General features: G+C 37.3%; 1 protein-coding gene across 2 annotated transcripts; it reads right to left on the bottom strand.

Annotated features, from left to right (window-relative positions):
- Nucleotides 1-282: 282 nt before the first annotated feature.
- FMR1 (fragile X messenger ribonucleoprotein 1) lies at nt 283-27,034 on the bottom strand. 2 transcript variants are annotated; one of them, XM_072334666.1, is made up of 15 exons: nt 26,792-27,034; nt 18,821-18,873; nt 17,621-17,714; nt 15,689-15,760; nt 15,280-15,428; nt 14,140-14,233; nt 13,936-14,052; nt 11,356-11,526; nt 11,177-11,255; nt 9,240-9,349; nt 7,077-7,163; nt 5,784-5,979; nt 4,427-4,606; nt 3,015-3,097; nt 283-1,339 (listed from the first exon to the last, which is right to left on the bottom strand). In XM_072334666.1, the coding sequence occupies exons 1-15, from the start codon at nt 26,840-26,842 to the stop codon at nt 1,178-1,180; spliced, it is 1,698 nt and encodes a 565-aa protein (XP_072190767.1). In that variant the 5' UTR covers nt 26,843-27,034; the 3' UTR covers nt 283-1,177. The 2 variants fall into 2 exon arrangements, with proteins under 2 accessions (XP_072190767.1, XP_072190768.1); XM_072334667.1 differs by having other exon boundaries at nt 283-1,288.
- Nucleotides 27,035-27,772: the final 738 nt, after the last annotated feature.

Below are 27,772 nucleotides of genomic sequence, written 5' to 3'. Positions count from 1 at the left end.
GGCATCTCCAGTTACTACACCAGGACTTTCCAAGATGGTGATTTTCTTTCTACCTCTCCTGAGATAGTCCCCAAATTAAAATAACAATTCGGAACTTTTCGGGAGGATGAAAAACATTAGCGCTTTAAACTGGTCATCTGGCCAAACAGCAGGCACACATTACTAGTTGTGAACAAATTACTTCTGTTCCCTTAGTAACAATGAGTTGTATTTTTGTTGTTGTTGCTTCTTTTTCTCATTTATTTTTTTTTCCTTTAAGTTCTCCACAATGGAAAGTTTTTGTTTTTGTGTTTTTTTGTGTTTTTTTTTTTTTTTAGGTTTTTATTTTTTAAAAATCTATACTGCCTACAAAGAAAAAAAGTTACAACCCCTTTTTCAGTAACACTACTCGCCAAATCTTCAGTGCAAAATAAATTTCCTATTCTTATAACTGCCTAACCCAATGTTTATGTAAGGAAAAAATTATGGAAAGCATGCACTTGTCTATAAAGTACTAACATCTGACAAGGATTGCTACATATATTTTACATTTAGTGTTACCAACTCATCTTCCCTGAATTCTGCATCCAAATATATTATTCCTACCTGCCAAGATATAAAAAAGGCACAGATCATACAACTTTTTTTGCTAATGAAAATGACAACTGTTACATCACATGTATTTTCAGGGTCCACTAAAATACTGAAAAAGGTGGACCGGAACGTGAACTGACACAGGACATAAAACGACATAGCATTTCATGAAGAACTTGTAAGTTAAATTGAAAACAGAAGCCAATTTGATTACTGCAAACACTATTTATTCTGAGAATTGAAATTGAGCAGTGATTTTGACCCAGTGCGTTAAAATGGTACAACTGAACAGAAAGTTTACCAATGCACAGCTCAGTATTTTTAAAACAAACAAAAAAGATTCTTTAATTGTTTGAAGTGCAATATGTACTTGAAAGCGATTTTCGGAAACTCAGATATTTTTTTATGCAAATATTTTAATAACTTTTTATTCTGAAAACAACTGCATACTGTTGATGTTAAAAAAAGGCTAACAGAGAACATATGTTCATTTCATGCCCTGCGCCATCTTGCCTACTATTTGTCTTTGGCCTAACAAGTTTCTCTAACGTGGAATAGGAATTACTGAAACAGTATAGGAAATATGACTTCAGACTTATGCAGTTTAGGGTACTCCATTCACCAGCGGCTGTTGACCATCTGCGTTGTCCGCTTTCTCTTTCTTCTGATTACGTTCTTTACCTGTGCGCAGCCGGCTGCCTTCACTGGAGGTATTCTGTAATGTTTTAGTGTGAACACTCCTTTCATTATTGCAGTCAATTCTGATCTGGAACAAGTCAAAGTTATATAAAGCATTCTCCTCCTTTTATCTACCCCTGACATTTGCTACCTTTGCAGCCAGGAAGGAGTCAGGAGTTTATTAAAGTCAGAAGAAAAGTAGTGCCAGATCCTTAAGGCAACTAGCTGAAACAGGCACCATATGACTGAAAAAGCCACGTTCTTTGAAACACACACACACAAAAAAGCCACCCACAAATGCAAAAGTCCTCACACTCTAGACTACCTAGGACTACCTAGCCTTTGAAAGATGTTCCTTGTACTCACGTCTCCTTGAGACTGGAAGAAAAGAAGTTTATGTTCAAGAAGTTGGAAGACCTCACAGTGCATGTAACTCATTTCACTTCTAATAATTCAAGATTCTAGCTGTATAGAAGCATTTTGAAAAAAACAATCCTAGAAAACTCATGAAATAGTATCAACACTAAAAAAAGTCATCTACCCATGCACCTTTTGAACCTGAAAAATCTCACTTAATCCACCAAAAAGACCTATGTGCCTGTTGCAAATAGCCACATTTTATAAACATTCAAATAAGCACTAAAAGTTTCTTACGTGTAGGAGGTAATTCCTTAGTACTATTTCTAGCTTATTACTTAAAATACAAGGTTTCATGATTTGATTTGTCAGCTTTCAAGCATACTTCAGTACTAACTTAGTACCAAATACTACATCTAAATCTCAGAGCAACAGAAAAAAATGACTACGATGATTTTCTTTCTTCAGTATCAACATGTGCCTTCATTTACTTCATCCTCCTTTACCTACTTAAAGTAGGTAACAGCATATTAACTATAAAGTTAATTGCTAATTCACCAAAAAGAATCTTCTCAATCTCATCAGAACTCCCAGTAACACCATGCAAAAGGTGGCAGCTACTCATTTTTTTCCTCCCAGTGTAACTCATCCTATGGAGTAGGAGATGGTTTAATGTCGGCAAGTCTCACACAATGTGAGAAAAGTTTCCGTTTGGGGAAACTTCAAGTATAGACATAAAATAAATATCAGCTTGAATTAACTTTGCCCAATGAAACGTATTTGAAAAACTGCACTAGTATCTTTATAAAAATCTAATAAGTCTTTTCAATATGTGACTAGAACTACTTCTTCATTTGCATTCTTAACTTCTCTGGAGATTACGGCTGCAATAGACGTACCTGTTTACTTAAAGCATTAAGTAATCTTTTTCCTCAGTTACACTGCTTGTGTTGAAAAGAAAAACAACACTAGACAATGCCTCAACAAAGAAAAATGAAGAATTATAGGCTAATAATTATAATTAATACAATAAGGCTGCCTAATAAAACCTCATGGCTCAGGAACAGAGTTGTAATCCAAGGGAAAACTAAGCTCAGGAAATAAGCTCTAAACTATCAGTCAATTTGTGGTCAGTCTGAGCTAAAAATCAAACAGTGCCACTTAGCACTTTCAGAAACTGGTAACAAACAAAAAGACACATAGCTTCCACATTAGGTAGCTGCACCTTGATGTATCAAGGAGCACGTATGCTAAAAAATACAGAACACTGCTATTCTTGTAAAAGCAATTAGAAAATAAGGAACCACAAGGCTACTGTGTCAGCTACTGTTCTGAAGAATCTACTCTTAATATATAACGCTTATGAAATTTTAAACAGTGCATAGGTCTAATAAGATAAAAATTACCAGTAGAGATCCATCTGCTGTTCTCCCTTTTGCATCCCTTGAATTACGCTGACGGTTATCTGTTCGCGACTGCTCATCATTTCCTGCAAAAAGAATTAACTATATTTTTCAGTAAGGATGTAGCATTTTACTTTAAAAATTCACGAGTATTACAGGTGATTACTTCAAAGTTTCCATCCCAAAGAACACTAAAAAAAATAACACAACCCTTGATAAAACAGCAATAGCTCTCTAAGTATGACTGAAGAAGCAACACAGAACACTTTCTCAGGTGGTAAATCATAGACAAAACGTCATCACCGAACAGTACAGTTTAAGAAGACCATCTCCTGAAAGAAAATGGAGATGTCTTACAAAATGATCAGCCACAGTGCAGAAAGACACAATCAACTTTAGTAAGATCTAACATACTTGTAGTTTCTGTAATACCTTTCTAAATACTGCATTACTTCTTTTAATAAAAAAAATCTTGTTAAGTTAAGCAGTATCCATAACTTGAAAAAGCATTTCAAAAGATATGCAAAGTTGTAGAATTATTACTTAAGTACAATGAAAAAATTCACATTAGTAAAGAAAATATAACTCCAATGAGTTCACCCATTTTACTTTTGTCCGGTCTTTTCCATTCAACATGTAGATTCCAAACTTGTATTTGGTTTCCACGCAGTGGGATTATATAAGATGGGAATATGAATTATAGGAAAGTGTAAGATTCTAAGATACAATTCTACATGCATTTTCAAAACAGAATTTGGTTTCTTGACCTCTGTAAGCAACAACATAACCCACAAGCTTGAGTCAAGATGCATGTTAGGAGAGCAAATTATAATGAAATGTAATCACAACTAACTCACATAGGGAAGGAACTTGTTATAGAAAGCATGAAAGGACCTCGGAATGCCTTCTCAGCAAGTCTTCAAACGACATCAAACTCTGGGCAGCGGCTTAACCTTGGGGGTTAGGGCTGGCAATTATAAGGACCTCAGTGAGCTGACTGGAAACCCATTAACATTAGAGATGAACTTGAAGTCACACAGCGTTAACAGACTAATTCCATCCAACACTATTTGTTGTAGACAGACTGCCTATACAGCAGCTCCACAGAAAGGGCCACGGCGGTCTGCTGGACAACAACTCAAACAGACATAAGCATGTTGTCACAGCAGTGACAGCTAACTGAATAATGAGTCATGTTACTATGTGTATTCAGCAGGTCAAAAGAAGGGATTTCCCCTCTGCTCAATATTCAGTACACATACTAAGTAAAGTGTCCGGTTTAAGGAGACTGACAAAGTGGAGAGAATTCAGAAGAGGGCTTCTGGAAAGGCTAGGACATTGAAGTACATTACATGAAACAAGAGGCGGAGAGAACTTTGCTTAAGACTGACCTCCAAAATTAAGCCTAGATTTACCTTTGAATCCTCCACGACCCCTCCCTCCTTGCCCTCTTGCACCACCTCCACGTCTTCGCCCATCTCCTCTGCGAAGGTAGTTGTCTCGTTCCTCTTCTGCTTGGGCTAATGACCAATCACTAAGTTCATCTCTGTGATCAGATTCCGTTTCAGAAGCATTTGATGCTTCAGAATTAGTTCCTATCAAAAGGATAAAAAAAAATCCGAAGTGTGCCAGTGTAGCTCAATATGACAACAAAACAAATAATCCACGTGCACTTGAAAATGTTAAGAATTCCAAAATTGTTGAAAACTGTTTTCCAATCTCTAACACAGCTATACTTCTCCAAAAAGTCAATACAGGTATTTTCAATAAGTTAGAAGTACACATCGTTTTAAATTGTGCACTTTCATAGTTACTTGGTTTTTAATAGCCGTACCAATTATTGGGTCTGCTTGCGCAGATGCAGTAAGTCTAGTCAAATTTAAAAGAAACTAAATTCCTGAATTTAACTTGTCCTGTCTCAGCTCACACCCAAGACTCTTTTATTAAAAGAGAGAAGAAAAAATAAAAGTCTAGAAATGTATCAGATAGAAAATAACGTCCATTCCATAATTTTTGTAGCTAATAGATCACCTTTGCTGATAGTTTCATTATTTATCCCAATTTTCCCTTCATATAACAGTTCTTAGCCAAGTGACCTCTTTTAAAAACAAAAATCATAATTTCTCTACTTGAACAGAAAAACACTGGTCTCCGACTACACTGAATGTATGCCAGAACTGTCTTAACCAAGCTCATACAGGCCTTTCAGTCAGGACAAGCATCAGCTGGCCTTTTTTCTGAATACTGAGGTTATAACCAGCCCCGAAGAAGCAGGATCTCAAAACTATCCATTGATAACTTAAACTTCAAAAGAACAATCTTATTTTCTTGACTATGCTTTTCTGGTAAAAAACAAATTCAAATTAATATAAGGTAAGCACTTTTGTAAACTGATCTACATGCAACATATTTTCTAATTTTCTTTGTACTTATGCAAAACTAGCTCTTTACAGGGTAAAAGGAAAAGCAAGGCCTACTAAGAAAGGTTTAAAATACAGATAAAATAACAAACTTTGCCCTAAACAGTTTATACATACATGCGCTCTCAAGAGACAGAAGCTATGTGAAAATATTAGCAGTAAATTTTACTTCAGAATATTTTCTTGAGCAAAAAAGCTCTGAAGAGTCTTCAAATCTTATTACTTAATATGAATTGAATTTCTCATTGAACACTTGCATTTCTAAAGTGTTAACTACTAATAGAACAGGATTCAAGAAAGCAATATCTAATTGGCTACTATTAAAACTATAAGCACACTTCTAGTTACCTACCCGAAGCGTAGCCTGGACCACGTCTGCTATGCCCTCTGTTTCTGTAAGGTCGACTACCTCTTCCAAGTCCTGGACCATCATCAGTTATATACCCTTTTTCTTTATCCGTACGATTTGGTGGTGGCCTAGAGGTAGCTCCAATCTGTCGAAGCTGCTCATCAATTTGCAATCTTTCCAAACGTAGCTGGTCCACCTCCTGTAGAAACACAAGCATAACAAAGTCAGATGTAACCACATGTGATGATCCACTTGCATTTATCAGGAAAAAAAAAACACAAAAGTGTTTCTGCTGATAATCTATTTAATACTTTGAGAAAAATCTGTTGTATAGTTATAGTTCCTTTATGAAAATGATGTTAAATAAACAGTGAAGTTTACATTATTTTATTTTTGAATACAGTAATATCCAATCATAGTGTCCCAACAACAGCATGGTGTAAACTTCTTAAGATGAGATTTCAACACAAGCTTCCTATTCTTGCATATAATAAATACGAAAATTAAACAATTATAATGTATTAGCATGGTTTCATGTAAATGCCTAAACATTACATTGTTGTTAATTCTACCTAACTATAATGAATAATGCCAGGGAAGTAAGAAAGCATCAAAGCATAGAGCACAAAGTGCTGTAACTCAGACACAGAAAGTCTGTACATGCAGTACAGACATAACACAAACAGGAGCTACTGACAGCAATACATTTAGAAAGCACTTCTGTTATACATTGAGAAGTTGTCTAGTTAATACCAGTAGCTGGTAGCAACCTTTGTTCTTTCTCATTTGTTTTTTTTTCCTCTTTTTGCTCTGTGTTTTTTGTTTTTGTTGTTGTTTGTTTTAAGTGAAAAACCTATTTATGAAAGCCAAAAAAGTTTCACCTCCACCAGAGAGCAGCTGAGCTTGGAAGGCATCTTTGAGGGTCACCTACGCCAATTAGGACATCGGCGAGCCCCTTCAATATTTACAGAAATGGGATTTCTCTCTTCCTTATGTGTAAAATATCCCCTTTTTTTGAGATTGATTTTTCTGTTGCTTCTTATTCCATTGTATTGTGCATTCTAAAAAAAAAACCCTGTTTTTTTTACTCCCCACTTCTGACAGTTGATTCTTTGAAAAAATAAGCCAAAAACCAAACCAAGACTGAACAAACACCGTGGCATTTACAATAAGCCTTCTAAAATTGACTGGATATATCAATTTTTTTAAAAGCCTTTGGGGCCTGAACAGATTTTACCTGTTATCTTAAGTACTGTTAGACAAACTACAGTGGCAGAAAAGCAGCTTTATCCTCACCTTTAAATAATTAAGATGATAATCCAGAAGAACAGTTGCATTAGTGATGCTATCCTTGGTTCCCACAAATACAAATGGTACCATTCCCTAAAACACAGTAGCACAGTAACATTAATCCTATGTTTACTGATTAACCATGAAGTATCAAAGAGAATCTAACATTTTTATAAACCAAAAAACAATGTTTACAATATGGATAAGTGTAAATTCAGAAATAAGACAACAATGTATTTAAATTTCATACTGACTAGATCATCTAGACTAAATTCTTAGTGACCTAATCTTGCTTAAAAAATTCTTAGTGACCTAATCTTGCTTAAAAAAAAAAATCTTAGACAATGTCTACGTTTTTTTCCCATATCAAATGAAATATTAGAACATACCATATTTCTCCCCTTCTTTCATAACTAATAATCACCTTTGTTGATCATGTTTGCACTCACACAGCTATTTTTATGCAGAAGGTCAATAAAAAAGACTTTCAGCTTTTAAAAAATTAACGCTGCCATACAGTCGAACTTATCTTTCTTAATGATCTCTCAATTGGTAATAGGAAAACAAGTCAGTACATCAAGCAAAAATTACTAACTTATATGCCTGTTACCTCTGAAGTATTTTAAGTGATTCACTAGATACCTGCAAAATATAGAGCCAGAGTTGAAGTTGAGATCTGCCTAAACAGGGCCCCGAGCACTGAAAACAGCTAAACTTTAGCAGATACAAGGAAAATTTCCACACCACAACATCAAACCCTGAAATAGGTCCATGTAGCAACTCAAAAGTTCTAACTACTGCCCACACAAACATGAGCTAGATTTAAACTACTTGAGGCTATGAGATGCAGCCTCAGAGTAGTACAAGCTTCACTGTGAACTGCAAAAGTCGAATTAAGTCTTGTAAAGACTCAAGACACTGAAACCTAAGCCAGTGCAGACAGAACTTGACTACCCTAACTGAACTTATAGATAATTGAATAAATAAATAATCACTAGGTTATCTCATCACAACCTTTAAGCACGCACTTAACTTCCACAATGCACACAGTTGTTAACTGCATTTAACAAGGAGATTTGCTTTTGTGCCCCATGCTCCTTCAACTGAGAGCAACTGAAGACACACTTGAAAAATCAAACAATAAATACATTCACAACTTGCTGAGGCTCCCTGAAAGTGACAGTGATAAACCTGTAATATTTTCTATTGTTTTTTTTATTTTTATTTTTTAAAATGAGCAAATGACCCGTTAGGTTTTACACATCTGCACTAAATACACTGCAAGGAAAAATAACTTAAGGCAATTCTTTTATTCTAGGAAGCTTCAACACTAACACTAGATTTTTATTTTCCTTTAGCCACAAGCACATTCAACTGAAATATATTATCTGAGGTAGAAGTATTTAATAATTGATGAAGTTTGCTTGTTTTTTTAATATATAAAAAAAAACAAAACACAACTGAATGGGCATTAACCTCGTTACAGTATCAGATTAAAGACAATTGATTCAAAAAACAGCTTAAGGAAAAACCAGATGCCCATTACCACTTTTAGGCAAGGAACCCATGTGTATGAATGACAACTCGTAACAATTTGAGCCAGTAGTAATGTCAAGCAATTTCAGCCCTACAGAAAATTCAGTGTTTATTCACTGAACCTTATTTCTAACTTTGAAGCAAAAGCAGAGTCTTCCACCTAGCTTCTGAAGTGAATTCTGAGCAACATTTGGACTTAGGAAATTTAGAGACAAACATAATATACATGATTAGAAGTCCCGATATAAAATTATGCAAGTTATGAAATTGCAAACAAGATTTATGGTAAAATCCTGACTGCTTCATTCTTAAGAAAAAAGAACCCAATACTGTATTCAGATTTAGAAACCAGGCTACTGTTCTTCACACACACAAAAAAAATCAAGCCTGCAGTATTTGTGTCTAAATCTTGAAAGATTAGTACATACTCTTTCCAAATATGACATAAAAATAAGTTTACAAGGACCAACTCTTTCCTGTCGCGCTTTGACCTCAGGAGAAAAAAAACAACACCCACATTATAATCAGAACTTCACTTTACCATTACGAAGATAAAAGGAAGAATCTATTTTATCACTGGGCAGAATACAACCATCAGATAGCACAAAGAAATCACATTAAATGAAAAGATACCTCTTCTTGTGGAATATTTTTATCATTTTCAGCCTCAATTCTCACTCTTACAACACCAGATTTGTCCACTATCTCCTGAATCAGTTTTCCATTTTTTCCAATTACTTTCCCTACAAAAAGGACATATAAAACATTCAATTTCCCCCAAAGATTGAGAGTACTATTATACTGTTATTAAACAAAACCATTTAGTTAACAGTGAAAGAACTTGTCAATACTTAATACTCCACAACATATTTAACAGGAACACAGAACCTTATGACTGCTGAAAAACCTAAAAAGTAAGGAAGTTTATTTCTTATTTTTTTAAACAGGACATCACTGAAATAAAGGCAGTAATTATCGAGTGCATAACAGCTGATACAATTAACCCCTGGAGAACAAATTAAGCTTTTCTTTTAATCACAAACAACATTGCACCTATTATTCAAAGCTAAACTAATTTTTCACTTCCGTGTTTGTTTTTTAAACCGTGAAATTTTAAACCCTAAATATTTGTACAAAACGCGAAGAAAAAAAAAAAGCTACTAAGTTCTTCCTTGAACACAAGGGTTGTTCTGACAATCAAAAGCTTCTTTTGAGTAACTTATTCCATTACATCTTTGGAGTAACTGGTTCCTAATAAACGAAACAAAAAAAACCTTGGTGGTAAATTCAAAAAAAAAAAAATCCAAGTGAACCAAATACAAAAACGAACATTAAATGATAGAAAAATGTATTTCTTAAAAACAAATGTTAAGTAGAATTCAGCAACATACATGAAACTCATTAAAAATTATGTATACATACAGTTCACTTCGTAACCTACATTTTAGGTTACTGATTTCTATGAAACCTTTTAGAAAGGCAACAAAAACTTTTAGTTCTGTTTGAAATTTTTTAAAGGATAATTATGTAGAGAGAACAGATGCTGAGTTTTTATTTTATCTAAGGAAAACGTAACGATTCCAGTAACGTAGTAAAAGGGTTTTGTCTTCATAATCCAAACTCATTTGTTTTCTGCCAAACTACTAGAAATTAACAAGTGAGCAAGCACTATTCTGGATATGAGATAAGGTTGGTCCAATTATATGTTTAAGGAACCTAGGCCAAGAAGCAGACTAAAAGTAAAATGCTGCCAAAACCAGAAGGAAATGCAGGGTTTTAAGCAGAAAATAGACAAAATAAATTTCCAATTAAAGTAACAACAGCAGCCTACCATTTCACTTGTCCCCTTAGAGGTAACAAGAGGGAGTGGGATGAAGAGCCTACCCTAAAGCTACTGCTCTAAAACAACTCCAGAGCTGAGCAATTAAAAGCACTTGTCCCTCTGCAGAATTTTCCACTGCTTCAACACAGGCTTCCATAAACTGCTCCATATGAGGTACACTAGAGTTCACAGTATTCTTCCTCTTTGTAGCAATAAAACTCAATAAAAGAACTTCCACATATCCCGCACATAACGAGGGCCACATGCACTCCAGCGGACTCTCACAAGGTATTTGATAATCTAAGTCACTATTAACTTTGGAGTGTTTTCTTGATCTTCAAGTACCTTAACCAGGCCTTCAGTTTATCCTACAGTGCCGCTTCTAAACAAAGAAAAGCACAGGAGAAAAATACAAGACAGTGCAAGAATTACTTATCTGTTGTACAGCTGAAAAAATACCTCAGCATCTTTGAAGGAAATAATTCAATTCTTTGGCTTAAGCAAGAAACTACTCTACTTTGTATTAAGGCATCTCTGAACTGCAAACCAACAGGTAATTCCTTAGGAAGGACTGAAAAATATTAACAGAACAGGGGTATGACAAAAAAAAGCCATAAAAAAAAACAACAAGGCTTTCTATCACCTAAGAACTGCTGACAGATAACTTTTTCTTACCCTGCCTCAGTTCTAAACATTAAAAACCTCGGAAGGCATTTTTCTTCAATACCAGTCTCCAGGACTAACATACCTACTAAATTTCTTGGGACTTGTATGACATCTTCAGCAAACTCAAGGTAACTTCTTGCCTTTTTCACTGCATCTTGATCCTAAAACACAAAGGGTATGTAAGAGAAATGAGATGGGTTTTCCCAAAGTGTTTGTTTTATATAATTCTTATCATTTGAAGGGTTAAAGAAGGGATCCTACCTCTCCGTAAATATGGAATGTGCAGGTATCTTCATCAAGATCAATGGCAGTCACTCCAGGAACTTTTCTGGCTTGCTGAATATTAGCACCATGAGTGCCAATAGCCAAACCCATTAAGTCTTCACGAACAACAAATTGTTCATGGAATCGTGATGCAAGTTGTCTAGAACTCTGAAAGGAATCCAGATATTTATAGCTGTAGCAATTAGACAGATCAATACAATGAGAAAAGGAAAAGTAAGAGAAGCTAGTGTAGTCATAATAGCTGTTTTACTTTTCCTACTCTGAGCTACAATAGAAAAATACAGTAGCAGACATTCAAAGGTCTACGGCACAGAATGGAGTTTATTTGATCGAAACAATGAACCATAAATAATATTGTAATAAAGCCAACTCCATTCACTAAATATTTGTTCAGCACGTGGATATGTGCAATTTATATATTTATATATTTATATGTCAATTAGCTTTTCAACAGAAATTTTTTACTACCTGAAATTTTTGAGTTTGGCTGAAATTGTCTTTATAGTTATTAACAGAAACATGACAAATATCAGCCAACTTCTATCATATTAATCATAATCATAGATATTTATCACACAATAACCTTCACTAAAGTATGATGCAGGTAGAAAAAAGACTTTCTAAGCAGAATTGAACAAAATTCTTCAGCCTTTCACAGCAGAAAAAAGATTCATGATTAGAATAAAAGCAAGAATCCCAGATTAGTTAGGGATGGGAATTAATGACAGCAGTTGCTGGTGCACACCTCTGTGGGGACACAGAGAAAGAGCTTTGAAAAGGCTGCTGTTCTTCCCACCTCTGAAATAATACTCTGCATTTCATGAGGTAAATTGCCCACATGATTGCCAGTTCTGGAAGAAGACAAAAATGAATGACTGAAAAACTACAGTGGGAGTGTTCGAGAAGGAAAAATCAACGAGAAGAAACTGTTTCCTTCTTGGTCTTGAGAATATTAAGATCTAAACTATGTTGGCTTACAGTTCTCAAATACAGAAATCAAGAGACTAACAAGAGTAACAGAAACTCTTCCTGTAAGCAGTTGTAACACCTTCTGGATACAAGAGGTTTGAACTACCACACCACATCCCACGAAGGGATGAAACCACAGCAGATCTAATCCTTTCTGGGGAGCGGGGTGGGGAATAATGAAATCTGGCTTAAAAACAACGAAGTTGGTATACATCCATATACAACCTACTGCTCAAAGTTTTATCACTCTTCTAGTTCTTGCTGATGAATCTAAAAAGAAGTTTTAGGAAATGCTGCTATATTTTTCTGATTCGTAGATGGGAGAAAAATATACAAAGATAGGTTAATTCTAAACATCCTCTAATTTCCTATTCCTTCCCCCCCTCCTATGGATGAGTCAAACTTCTTGCCAGTCAACACCCACTCTCCAGTTGCAGAAATATCAGAAGTCTTATCTGCTCTAAGATAATTTTATCTAGAGACAAACCAATCCATTTGTACATACTGACAACAGTCTCACCCCCTCCTATAGATCCACCTCTCATTTTCATAGAATCTTTCGAGTTAGAAGGGACCTTTAAAGGCCATCTAGTCCAACTCCCCTGCATCTAACAAGGACATCGATAGCTACATCAGGTGCTCAAAGCCTGACGGGGCTTCCACCACTTCTCTGGGGGCAACCTCTTCCAGTGCCTCACCAGCATTATTTTAAAAATTTTCTTCCTTATATCCAATCTGAATCTCCTCTCTTTTAGCTGGAAACCATTTCTTCTTGTTCTATGGCAACAAGCCCTGCCCCTCCTTTCTTACAGCCTCTCTTTAGATGCTGACAGGCTGCTCCCAAGTTTCCCTGGAGCATTCTCTTCTCCAGACTGAAAAGCCCCAGATCCTTTACCATGTCATTGCAGGGAGGTGTTCATCCCTTGGATCATTTCTGCTGATTCAACAGGTCCACATCTCTCCTGTACTGAGCACTCCCCATATGGATGGGTGAGGTCTCGGAGCACAGAACAGAGGTGCAAATCCTCTCCCTTGCTCTCCTGGCCACGCTGTTCTGGATGCACCCAGGATCCTATTGGCTGTGAGGGCACAGTGCTGGTTTACATCCAGCTGCCATCCCCTAGTACCTGTCCCTGATTCCACTGCCACTATGTTTCTTTCACAAGATCCTGTTCTAGACTATCATAGTTTCAAGCCACGCTCACTCCAATTACTTTTAAAAACAGTAAATTGAAGCTATCAAACATGGCACTATCTAGTGCAATGCACTGTGTCATTAGACTGATCATTTTATGGCTCATACTATGAAGTATGTGCATATACACACGTATACACACACTTCATAGTTTGAAAAATTATATATATTCTTATTTAGTAACAGAAAATCCTGCTTGATGGGAAGGACTAGGTATGAGACCGTATAAAAATGAATACTCGTAAGAACAGACCACCTAACTATAAACTTATTACCTACTGTATCAGTAAATAATAATTATTCTCCTCTCCCATTCAAGTCCTATCAGCCATCAAGTGTTTGGGAATTATTTTTAAATCTAAAATTACTTCAGAGAAAAAAAACATCCATACCTCCAGTTGTTTGCTAGCTTCTTCATTTCTCAAAATCAGGGATAACTTGGTACGAAGACTTCGAAAGTGCATATCAATCAGCATATTCGCCCGCTTCGTTGTTACATCATTGATTGACTAAATTATTAAAAAGGAAAACAATGTTTATGTAAGAAATTTTCAAAGTAAGTATTGCATTTGGCATGGTTAGATGTTCATACTTACTAAAATAATAAGCTGATGGTTTTCGGAATCATATATTACAGAAAAAGCTCCAACTGCCTTTTTGAAGTCCTTATGTGCAGACTCTTTGGCACACCTAAAAATAAAATGCTACTAAGTTAAAATAATAAGACTGCTGCATTAAGAGCCTAAAATATTCTTTTCTCAATACAAAGAATCTTAAACCCATTTATCTATCTATATCCAAGTCTTCCCTTCCAATGAAGGTACTATTTCATTTAGACATAATCTACTTTGCTTGTTTTGGTTTTGTTTCTCTTCATGAATAGAATCAAGTTTTTTAGCTTCATGTTAAAAAAGCTAAAATCATTACATCCAGCAAGTATAAAATCTCAAACACACTATGCACTAGTGTGGCATGTGATTTCACTGTAACTACTGCATTATAACAACTCCATGCTCATCTCACACAATACTGGCTTCTCCAGACTTCTATCTACTCACTACTTAGTGAACTTGTTTACTGTAACACTGACTTCCACAATTCCAAGTCTAATCTGAACTTATAACTTATATCATAACGGGGCAATAATATACATCTCAAAAAATAACTAATTCTGAAGCTAAAGAGGGGAATCACTATTAATCTGGATTTTAGACTTATATTCAGAAAAAAAGATGTCTGTGTTCTGGGAAAAAACAGTTGTTTCTGCACTGCACAATAGGAAGTTTTAATCATTGCACAACTACTTGCAGAACCATCATCGGAAAATCTTATGCCCAACAGTATGTCTTTTATTGTCATTAAATACCAACTTTGACATTGTCAAATAGTCCATCAATGAAATCCTGAGCATTTACAAATTATCAATGAAGATAACAGGGAATGGATTTACATTAATTTAAGCGTAACTGAACAGTTGTAAGAAAACAAATGGCAATAAAAATCTTATTGCTGTTCTGCACACAAGCCTTAAATCCAGCAGATCTATATTACGCTTTAAAGATCACCTTTAATATTTTTGAGCTATGATCATATTCACGTTTGTACCTGCTATATTTTTAAATAAATATTTTAAAAATTACTTTAAAGCAGTAAGAAGCATTTTTATTCCTTCTTTCCTCAAGCTCAAGAAGTTACCCATGTTTTGAAACAGTTTGTAAAGAAATACTTGCACTTACATTTGCCTTAAATCCTCAGGTACTTCCAGTTTGATTTTATGGAAAGTATCTTTTGTTGCGGGTTTGTTAGGGTTCACAGATCTCAAACGCTCAATTGTGACAATTTCGTTGTACGTAGCATCACAGGCTGCATATTCTATTACATAAAACTGATATAAAAATAATAAAATCATCCGAGACATGTTTTATTACAAGAGTAAGAATTACACTATCAAGTTAGAGGCACTTTTGTTAACTCAAAAACTAAAACCGAACTCTTCTTGATTGAAGTTAATGGTAATTGCAACTATCCTAGTCAAGTTGTTTTTTGAAATTGAAGGGAGAAATATTAAAGTCACTTTACATCGATACAAATGAAAGCAATACAAGAAAAACTTTAAATAAGTATATATTATATGCATATTCCTACCTCACCCTTTATCATTCTCACTTTAGCCAACCACCAGCAGCAGGGTTCTTTTTCATTTGCCCTGGAATAAACCTGAACAAAACACACGCATTATACAGTTGTAGCCCAAAAAGCTGATACAGATTAGTATTACCATCAGCTCTGCAAAAGATGTGAAGACCAGCACAGCACATTAGTACTTACAGTCTCCACTCTAAGAACTAAATAGCACGAACGTTAACAGCCAAAATAACTATTGCAGATGTAAGTAGGATATAAAACTACTTATATAAGATCATAGAGATCTACCAGCAATTGTTGTTTCAGTCTGTGTACAGGAAAAATAAAGAAAAACCAGCCTTCTGTATGTTGTACAGTGCTTCTTACCTGTATGCAGTTCCAAAGTGTGGGGAGGATGACAGGAAGACAGATCTTTACTATTTCAATACATACATGATACTGGCTGTAACTACATTAATTTATTTTTTTTACATTTTCTTATTTTTCAAATCAGAAGTTTTGCTCACATGCTATTAAACACTCCAAGTTCTTACTTTTTATAAATAGTAGAAAACTTATTATTGCTTAATAAAATGTTGAAGTCACAAGAACATGTTCAACTAAATCCAGGCTCCTGCTAGCTTTACAGAGGTGTTTACATATATATATTTATGTTTACTTGTATTTTGCAGGAATAGTATGAAGGCTGCTCAGAAGGTAATGCCTGCTACTTTGACATCAGAGATGGAAGCTGGTGATATGACAGTAGAGGATGAGCCTTCCTGTCCATATCCTGTTGGATTTTGTCACCATGTGACAGATGGCAGCTGAGAGGCAGCCTGACAGAATGGAGTGTATGAAGCAAAGGTATGGAAATGAACTCCTCCATGCAGAAAAAACATAACCCACTGACATTTATCAGGTGACATTTGCTTCTGTGGATTTTTTCGAGCTCAGCTGTTGTTCACTGCTGGCAAAAACGCTAATGGTGCCTGACTATGTTGAAAAATTGTGTTTTGCAACTGAGAATTTGCTCTGTTAAGTAGTGTCCAGCAGAGGGCCAAAAAGATGATAAAGGGCCTGGAGCACCTCAGGAAAAACTGAGCGACCCAGGTCTGTCCAGCCTTGAGAAAAGATGACCCAGAGGGGATCTGATCAATAAATATCTAAGGTTTGAGTGACAAAGGGAGGAGGCTAGACTTTTCTAAGTAGTGCACAGTGACAGGACAAGTGGAAATGTAAAGTGTGACAAAGTGAAGTATACAAAGTTCTGCACAAATGTGTGCAAGAACTTCTTCACAGTAAGGGTGATGGAGCGCTGGAACAGGTTGCCCAGAGAGGTTGTGGAGTCTCCTTCTGTGGAGATGATCAAGACCCACCTGGATGCCTACTTGTGCAACCTGGTCTAGAGAGCCTGCTTTGGCAGCAGGGTTGGACTTGATCACTAGAGATATTCTGCCCCTACAGTTCTGTGATTCTGCTATTGTGCTCTTTGTAACTGTTGTAGTTTCCATGGAAATAAATAGAAGGCATTACCTTTGGAGCAACCTATATACAGAACGCACATTTTTTTCATTCAGTTCAAAGTTTCGCTAACAAATAGACATTATATTAACTTACCTATATACACATTAATACACACACACTAAAAGCCTAAATGTAGTTAAAAGTAGTCCAAGTTAACATTGCATATCCAAATCACCGAGTTCTGACAAAGGATCCATGCTCAAAGAAAATCTGATCTCTTTTGTAAATCAGTGTGCACATAGTGATACTGTCATACTGTCAAAAATACCTTTTGAGTGTAAGTTTGACATCATTTTCTATGTTGTATTTTGAATCAAAAGAGTTGCAACATAATATGGAGACAAGCCTTCCACTGGCTTGGCTGACACTTTCACCCCAAGTTCTCTCACTTCTCAAAAACGTATTTTGTTAATGGAATATACATACCTCCACTTCATCACTTTCATTTATGTCTTTATTATAGCCTGCAGGTGGTGGAAACCTCACATCATGGAATGGTATTTGTCTCTCTGGTTGCCAGCTAGGAATAAAAATACAGTGAATGACCTAAACACTTTCACTTTCTTTTTAAGACATAAATTCATTCATTTCACCTTTTTTCAGTTTTGCAGAACTTTTGTGTACGTATATCAAAATCTTGCTCCCACCTGTACTGTTCTGAAACCTTCCAGTTGTTTTTTAGAATTTATAGCTACAGGTTTTATCCCCAACATCAAAAATTCAGGTTAAAAAAATTCTTAACACTTTTGAACTTTTACTTCAAAATCAGTCTCTTCCATCTTTAGCTTATAAGGAAATAACCCAGATTATGTCTGAATTCACTTTGAATTTTAAGATTATTTACGAATCTTAAGGAAAGTTTTGTTGTTGTTGTTGTTTTTTTCCCAAAAGTATATAGTTATAGTATACACTATATATATATATATACTATATATATACACTATAACTATATACTTTACACACATATATAATATATATACTATTATACTTTATATAGTTATAGTATATATATACTATATAAAGTATATCGTTATAGTGTGTATATATATACACACACACACACATATAAGTGTATATATATATATATACTTATATATAGTATATATATATATATATATATACACACACACACACACACCCCACCTTGGTTTTCCTTCCTGAAGGAAACAAAATCTAAGCTAAACAATGTAACAGAAGGCTAACTTGCTGTGCCACTAAATCATGGTAAAATATTTAAGCGTGGGAAACTGGCATTCATCACCATCTATAAAACAAATTCTGTAATAAAGCAATTGGGAAAATCTAAAATAAAATATTCAAATAAGATAGAAGCAGTCATGGTATCACCGCTTACTTAAACACCGGTTGCTATTATGTAAGTCCAATAACATAATTTCCAGAACATTCACCTTCCCCTGGTTTTGTACTTTAAAATACTTAAACAATTGAAAACACAGACAAAACGTATGTAGTAGTTAATCCCCTAATTCTAAAACGTAACATCAGAAGCACACACTGTCTAAAGGATGCCACTCTCCATCATCAAAAGTGCTATTTAGGTTCATCAAATTCAAGACAGAAACTCTCTTAACTCTGTATTTGCAGATGTAACAGGAATATACTTACTTGTTTTCAAATGCAACTGTTATTGAATCTTCATGTACATCCTTTACAAATGCCTGTGAAGAAAAAAAAGAGGTACTTTTACAGCATGTCTACAGATACTTTTAAAAAACAGTCTTTCCTCAAATGCTTTCCTTCCACAAATATTATTCAGGATGTAAATATGTTTTTGAGTCAACCTCTTACATTTTGTAGTAGACTAATATAAAACACGCACTGAAAGCTGGTAACCTCCTGAATTCATGCCTGTAAACAGGCAGACAGACAGAACGTCCAAGGATTACACACAGCCTTTCTGCTTCTTAGAAATAACAGAAGAGGTAACTAACAAATGACAAAATCATTTTGAAGTATGAGATATGAAATCCAATGTCTTAAACTTGAGTTATAGTTATCACTTTGTACTTTCTGACAAGAAAACTACAGTTTAGAAATTAAACATAATTACTCTTTAAAAAAATATTTAAAAAATCCCACCTGTTTCACCACAAGGTAAACCTGAATATTGATCCACCAAAAATCACACACAGCCATTCTAGCACAATTTTCATTCACACACTCAGCATCCTTAACATATAAACTTAAGCAAAATGCCCTGCAGCCTTCCTTGTTTTCTTCTGGGCAATGAATAGCAGCTGTGCTAAGTCTCCCACACAACCATGAAGCAGCACACAGAGTTAAGTCTATAAGCCTAGAGGGTGCTTTTTTCCACTTACGCTACTGAACTCAATGACCCTTGATCATTTCTCAGCTCTATGCTCAAACTCCCCCATGCACCGCACACCATGATATTCTAGTTTAAAAAAACTTAGGGATTCACTAGGAAAGATATTTTTCATAGCCTCAAACAGAGGGAGCATAGCAATGAAGGTGGAAAATAATGCATTGTTTGTTTCTTTTCAAAAATACCTTTAAAAGTTACTGAAATAGATGGGCACTAGCAACGTGCTGAGCACTTCACCAGCATTTGTCCAAGCTTCTCACACCCTTGCAAAGTAGAGATGGACGAAAGTCCAAGAACAAGAGAGATTACACAAGTTAATTCTACCAACGGAGGTGCACCCCAGTAGATGAACAAATTCCCAGTAAACTGAAAATAACTTAACAGCAACCTTCCTGTAAGTTGTAATTAATGAACTGGAGCACATTTCTTTCTTTCTCTCCACTTTTCAAGTTGCCAACAGAAGAATAACACACGTCTTAAAAGAGTGTTAAGATTCTGTTAGGTATGGCACCTAAGAGGTTAAAAAAATAAATAAATCCACCAGCAATTCTTTCATGAAGGATTCTCAGGCATCTGCTAAATTGCAGCAGGATCTCACAAAAATCAAACAAAAGCAGTACCTAATGACCAATATGGAGCTCCAATAACTGATTACAATTAAAGTAAGCAGTAGATATTCACAACTGTCATTAGAGACATTCACTACAACAAAGAAGTAGAATGCTAGTTAATAACCTGAAAACAATGCCATCTCAAACAGAAGCCAAAGCAAAGTGACAACAAGAGCAAAAATTGTTTTATATCTTGCTCATCTCTCACAAAACCATAAGAATAGACATTCTGAAAAGTTTTCTATTGCTAGCATCCAAAGGATGCCGTCAGGCTCTAAGAGCATTTAGATATTTATTTTGGAATTCAAAGATATCCTTTCCAAAGGAGTGGCAAACACAGTTTGTATTTTTTAATAATATAAAACAAAGTGTGTCTAGAACTGTATCTCTGCATCATGTTGACAATACAACAAAAATACTATTTATATAAAAAGGCAAAAGAACTCCCGGTCGAACATTTATGTACTGTTTTATATTGCTGCCTCTTTTGCAAGAAAACTAAAAAAAACATGCATTTCATAGATACTGTGGTAGTCCTGATTTGATCTGCAACACTATACAGATCAACTTCAAAGTTTTTTTCCACATTTTGCCCAAAATGTTTGCCATGAGCAGCTCTGAATCGCCTATTCTTATGGATAGAACAGAAATTGATGCCTTTAATACCTGAAATAAAACTGCTGAGTGTTTGCTATGACTTCTTAACACCACAGAAAAGACGGGACTTAGTATTATTAGAAATATTTGAGTATATGAAAGTTATTTTATAAAGGGAATCCAACAGAAACGCTACCAAGAACAGCCGTGAAGAAAACAGTTAAGAGTAACATCATAAATACTACATCCTGAGAAATAACTTGTTGATACGTCATTATCACATGCACAAAACAGCAAAGATTGTTTCTGCTAAAGAAAGATGAATGATCCTTTCGGAGAAGTCATCCCTCCTCTAGTCATTAACAATGCTCCAAAAAATCACTCCATTGAAGAGTATGGATCATGGCAGAAAAATGCATGAGCGCAGTAGTTTAAAGAAATTCTCATATTCAGGCCTGACAGCTCCTAACATCCAAATCATCTTGACTAGAAGCTCCCGACTACAGCAACATAAGCAACTAGATTTGGCAATCTACCATCAATAAACACACTAGATAGCAACACAAATGTAAGTTATCAAACTGAAGACTGATCTAGCACCTTTAAACAGTCTCCCACTTATAAAAATCTGGAAAATGTAAAGCAAAGAGCTAATTGAAAGTGTATTTAACTATGGGCAATCTTTGTTTTCAATTTAACATCATGTCCTGGTTTAAAGACTGAAGAGCTAGTTACTGTCTGTCACACGATAAAAGAAGGGTGAGCTTCGTTAGGCTGAAGATGATCTCAATAATGTGCAAAGGTTTACAAATTAATTATTATAGCGCTTTCTCACTTTCCAGCTACTACGAAGGCACTTCAACACTGCTTTGGTCTCAGCCCAGAAATCTGAACGTGCCTTAATCAAGAATTTTTGACCATAAACAAGTAGCATCAGTAAAGATGTTTCACTGACTTCAGAGGAGTCAACCACAGAAACAGACTGAATATCTGCTTTTTCCTCCAGCCTGGCCAAAACCACTGATGTTACTTATTCACCCTTTGATTTCTAGCCTTGCTGATCTTACAAACATAAAATTCCTAGCAAACACCTCAATTCAAATAGACAACATACACAATACCTCAGTCTACTTCTATGAGCTTTATGCTTAGATAACAATCAGACAAAATATATTAAGAGCCTAAACATACAGTTTCTTAATTCTACCGAAAGTTGTTTTTTCTTCTTCTGCAGTTCCAATCTTGTGACATCAAAAACAAAAATCTGATACTTTGATCAGATCACTTTTTACAGCCTATACTACAGCATTATGTCTATTCTCCACAGGTATAACAAGTTAAATAGACCCATATTAAGTAAAATTGAAGCACTAAGTTCATACACTTAAGCACCTGTGCATTTCTAATTACAAACTGTAATGTTTTGAAACATCGAGTTTTGTAAGTAGCTGTAAAAAATAAAAATCAACTTAATCATTAAAGCACTAGGAAAGCTGAAAGCAACGCTTAACACCGCTGTATTTTTTATTACACATACCACAGAAAACTACACATAATGCTGAAAGGAAGCAACAGATCATCATCACAAGCCAAATTCACTACAACAGGATAAGCCAATCCAGATGTCACTGAGGGCAGAGGATAGGTACTGATTTCACACAGACTGCTATTAGAAGCACAGTAAGCAATCCTTGGTCTTTCTGGAAATAGGAAGTCCAAATTGGGCATGGAAACTCAAACTTAAAGGTGCACATATGTGGACTTGAAATGCACACCCAAGAAGAGATAGAACACTGGCAAATATGAACACACAAAAGAAGCTCTGAAAACACAGAGAAACTAGACAGAACTAAAATAAGGAAATAGGATGCTGTGACTACAGCAGCTACGATGTCACCAACTGCAGTGCCATCAAATTAGAGTACATACAAAGAAATTCACATCACTGTAAGTTGTGCTTTTATTTCTGTAAACAGAAGCAAGTTTTACAGAGGCTGGGCCTACTTGTTCTTCTCTGATATGAAAAGTCAAATCGTGGCACGTTTCCTATACCAGATTTCACTTTCAGTCACATTAATCATTAGGATTTTTCTCCATGCTTCATGAACTACTAAATAGACAGTGAGAATTACTGGAGACACCTATATACTTATTTATGCACTAAATGGCATGACGGACACTTCAAAGGAATGAACAGAGGCTCTAGCTGTCATTAAGTGTTTTTGTTGTTGTCCCTCCTAACCCTTTCATCAAATAGAAACACAATCAACCATTTTAATAATGGAAAATAATAATTTTAAGAAGTGAAAATAAGCAAAAATATGTTCTCGAAGACAAAAGACTTACATTTATACAGACCAATATCTACACCTGCCTAACAGTTCTGTAACATTTTGTACCTGTTGCAAGGAAAGAGTCATAAGGAAGGGCAAATCACATTAGAGAAAAGGCACACCAAACAAAAAGGCAGACCAGGAAAAGAAGAAAAGTCACAGAAATGAAAACTGAATCAGAAAAAAATAGTACAGACTATCATCCTCAGAAGGACCGTCAATGAACAAAGAGAACAAAGATGCTTGTTAACGGTATGCTGCCTCCAACAGGATGCTTCCTATTGCCAGCAGAGATTACAACAAATAATTACTCCCAAACTGGAGAAAGGAAAAAGAAATAAATAAATCCCATGCTAAAATGATCTCTTTTCAAAGGAAATAATATCTAGAGCTAACACTGGAAAGACTGGACAATAGACTGTCTGACAATAAGAATGTGAAAACCTTCGATTATTATACCTACATGAACCAACGTGATGTGAAACAACGTACCCTAGCAGCATGCACCTCCACAGTTTAGCTATTTAACTGAGCTGCTAAAGGGCAGTTCCGTCTCCTTAAGATACACAGCCCTGGCTGTTGGAATAGCCTTAAAAGTAAATAAAGGTATTTAATCTTTTATTCCCAGGGATTCCGAGCCAAGCAATGTATGAAGTCATGACAAAGCATTTTCAGGCACTAAATTACTGATTATTCCTAAATTATGCTTATCTACTTCACGATACTTTCCATGAAATAAGTCATACGGGAAGAAAAAGTTCATGGAATGGTGAAGCATTCTTCACATAATTAAATCATTACTCCTTGAAAGAATTAGTATCCAGCTATCAAAATGATGCATTCAAGAACTCTTGTGGAACAATGAACCTGACCAGTAAGAAACTTGAATTCAAAACTTCCACATTCTGAATACATACTCCACCTACCAAAGTACCAAAATCAACTCCTATGTTACACATGGAACATTACCCATTTAGACATATCTCAGCATGCATTCTGGATCAAGTCCCACAGCCTAGTTTACGTCTCTCAGTAGAGTGCAGGTGACAATTAGGCACCCATTTTTTACTTTCAAGATCAAGATGTTGCTGGAAACACTCAAAATCAGAACACGCTGATGGACTTTAATTCATATGGTCTTTAGAGAGTCTATGAAAGCCTCAAGGAGAAATAAGGCACTGATTTGTACCACCCCACCTGTCCATGACTCCAGCAGCCTCATATTCCTTCCCTCAACATCCTCATAGAAGCAGGGTTGCTTTTTTTTTTGCCAAAACACTTAAATGCAATAATGAAGATCATAAGAATGATTTCAAGCCAAAGAAACTATCACTAAGTATCAGTAAACCATGAGATGGTATTAAAAAAAATTTCCTTTAGATATGCTTTCTGTTATTGTTGTAAAAGGAGACTGCTTAAAGAAACTTCATATACAGGAAGAAAATGAATCTTGCAATTACGTCCACACTTAACATCACCGCACTTCTTGTTATGGCGGATCAATCAATCTGGTTTACAATCAAATCCCAGATCTGCAAGACAAGCACGAAACTCAAAAGAAAGAAAACATTCAGATAAATTACTTCATAGAAGTGTGACACCCAAACATTATGATATGTGAAAGATCAGTAAATAAAACACCAGCAATTTAGGCTAGAGGAAAATTGCTGGTCTACATTGACCATTACTGCATGAGATGGCTTGTTCCCCCCTAAATAAGTAAATAAAATGAAAAAAAATCATCTGTTGCTCTGTTTATCTTAAATGTAATGCTCCATCCAGACAGAAAATACAGGTGAAGTGTAATAAACCTACACGTCCCATTTAAGTTCCCTTAGATAATTTGACCATTTTCATTTATTATAGGGTCCTTTTTGCTCTTCAATCCCTCCCAACCAATCCTTACAGATTAAGGAGGGGAGAAAAAAATTCCTCTATTTGAATTTCTAAAAGTTAAAAGGCAAACATAACCTGCAATTTGGAAGCAACGCCCATGTCATAACTCAGATACACTGAGCTACATGTAAGCAATAAACTGCTGGGAGTATATGCCTATCTATAATTATTACCTGAGCTACAATCAGAAGCGTGCACACATTTTGGAGGAGAGGGGACAAAGAGCATAACAATATTAGAACTACATGCGACTTCCAAAAAGTTTACAGATGTTTTATACTCTCCCTGGTGGCTTTTAACACTAGTTATTAAAGAATGCACAGTATCATTTTTAGTATCATCTACTGTGCACTACTGTGTAAATACTGTCACAGGATTTGAGGAAAGCCTCATTAGAGCTTCTCTCTTAAGTAACGTATTTATGCCTGTGTTTTTTCCTATGTACATACTGTACCTTAAAAAAAACCCACAAACTTAAAGCTGATTTTTCAAAGCACTAAACAACTTCACTACAGGAAATGATATTCAGATCCAGGACTCGGACTTCAACATTGCAAACCCACAGCGTACATCTGCGTACCAAACTTCCAGACTTCTTCCATACTTTCCTTTTTTCTTTATTTTAAACTCCTCCGGAATGAGGAGAAACAAACGTATTTTAGAAATAAGCTTTTAAATTGTCTCCATGGAAAAAAAAAAACTCAAGTCAAGAGTGTTGGACCTGTATCATTTGGTACCAGTCTGCCCTACCACATTAACATCAGTGTGAAATTCTACCTCTTCTTTCCTTACTAACATAAATATTTGATGCTGCACAATAACAACGTCTACATTTTAAAATAATACAACATTTAAAGAACGGTAAACTCGCAGCAAAAGATTGAGGGGTGCTTCTGGTATGTTTGTACACAGGTGTACGTGACAATGATAGTAGGCCCACATTCACCACGCTCAAACTTGAGTTTTCAGTGAAGGGGGTAGAACCATACCTTGCACCCAATAATATGTTAATCAATATACCCTAACACAAGCAAAGCCACGCCAGTTTCCAGTATTAACGGAAAAAATTAAGAGCTCAATATGTGTATTGAAGAATCAGTGATGGCTTTATTCAGCACACAGACTTGGAAACAAACATGGAACGCTGTTCAGTAGTTTCAGTAAGTGGTGCCATTGATAATAAGACGCATAGAGCAGCTCAGCAAACGTATTTGGTCAAGCAACACTCTTCTTAATGTTAATATGCAACGTCCCCAGCCGTGGGATTAAGAAAAATAACTGACAACAGCTCTGATCATGAACGTCTATGGAACAAGCACCCCTCTCCTCCCCCGCCTTAAACGCCGTGCACCAGCAGTGCGGCTCTCCCGGGAACCTGGAGAGCGAGAAAGACTTTCCTTAAGTAGCGACAAAAGCTAAGGATTTAACAATTAACGCCCCATCCCCGGCCCTGATCCTCGCTTCAGCGCCCAGAGACGAAGGCCCCGGCCCTCCTCCTCCGCCCCAGCAGCGCCAGGGCCTCCCCTTCCCACAATGGGCGAAGGCCCGAGGCCTCCTCCGCGGCCGGGGCCTTCCCTCCCTCCGTTGCCCACAGAGCTCTCGGCCCCGGGGCCGCATCTCCCCGGCGGCGCCTCCCGCCTCCCGGGCGCAGCGATGGCCCCGCCGCGGCCCCCACTCCTCCCTCCTGCCCCAGGGCCCCACTCTCCCTCCACGCGGGGAGGAGCCGCCGCCGCCTCCGTCGCCTCCTCCTCTTCCTCCCGTCCCGAGCCCCGCTCCCTCCCCTGAGGCCCGGCCCAGCCCGAGCGCCCGGTACCTTGTAAAAGGCCCCGTTGGAGCCGCGCACCTCCACCACCAGCTCCTCCATGTTGTGCGCGGCGGCGCGGTGCGGGAGGCCCAGGCTCAGCACCTCTTCCTTTGCTTTTCTCTTTCTCTCTCTCCCAGACCCGGAGGAGGAGAAGGAAGAAGAGGCAAAGGTGTGGTGTGCGTGTGCCGGCCGGGGGAGGGGAAGGGGAATCTCAGTTCACCGTGAGCCCGCGGGGGTGGGGCCGCGCGGGGCGGGGCGGGGGGGGGGGGGAATGGGGGTGGCACTGCAGGCCGCTCCGCGCCGCCACCGCTCGCCTTCGGCCTCCGGGAAATGAAAGCGAAACGGCCACCGCCGGGCGGCGCGCGAGGGGTAGGGGCGGCCAGAAGGCGCTCGCTTCGGCTGTAACCACTGAATCCCGTCACGTGACAGGCTGCGGCGGGGCGGGGAACCGGCCCCAGCCAGCATGCGCCGCTCGCCGACTGCCTAACGGCCGGGCCGCGCACCGCCCCCCCCCCACCCCAGTCTCGCGAGCGCGTACTGGCGCGCACTCGTACGCATCCGCAACGGCGGCGTCAAACTGCGATCGAGCCCAGCCGACGCTGAGCCTGCCGTCGGGACTCTGAGTGACTGCGCCGTCGGCCAATCACGTTGCGCTCTGCTCACGGCGCTTTGACGAATCAGAAGGGGGAAGAGCCGAGTGGGCGTTTCTTCGAAGCGGCCCCGCGAGCGGGGGCGGGGCTGAGGGGCCGAGGGGGCGCGGGGAGAGGTGGGCCGGCGGAGGTGGTGTGGGTCCTCACGGCACGGGAGAGATTACATTCGAGAGGGGAGGATAATGTACGCGCTGTGGTGGTTCTTAATGAGCTTTGCACTGCCTGATAGTCTGGTGGCTGTGGCCTAAACAGCTCACGAGAGGCATAACGGGACATCAGCAATGCCTGGGTGCCAGGTGTGCTGTTCCTCTGTGCTCTGCGTATGGGAAACAACAATAAA

Source organism: Excalfactoria chinensis, chromosome 4 (genome assembly GCF_039878825.1).
Source record: "Excalfactoria chinensis isolate bCotChi1 chromosome 4, bCotChi1.hap2, whole genome shotgun sequence".
In the NCBI taxonomy this organism is placed as follows: Eukaryota; Metazoa; Chordata; class Aves; order Galliformes; family Phasianidae; genus Excalfactoria; species Excalfactoria chinensis.
Note: the sequence above shows the minus strand (reverse complement) of the source record. Positions and strands in the feature narration are given on the sequence as shown.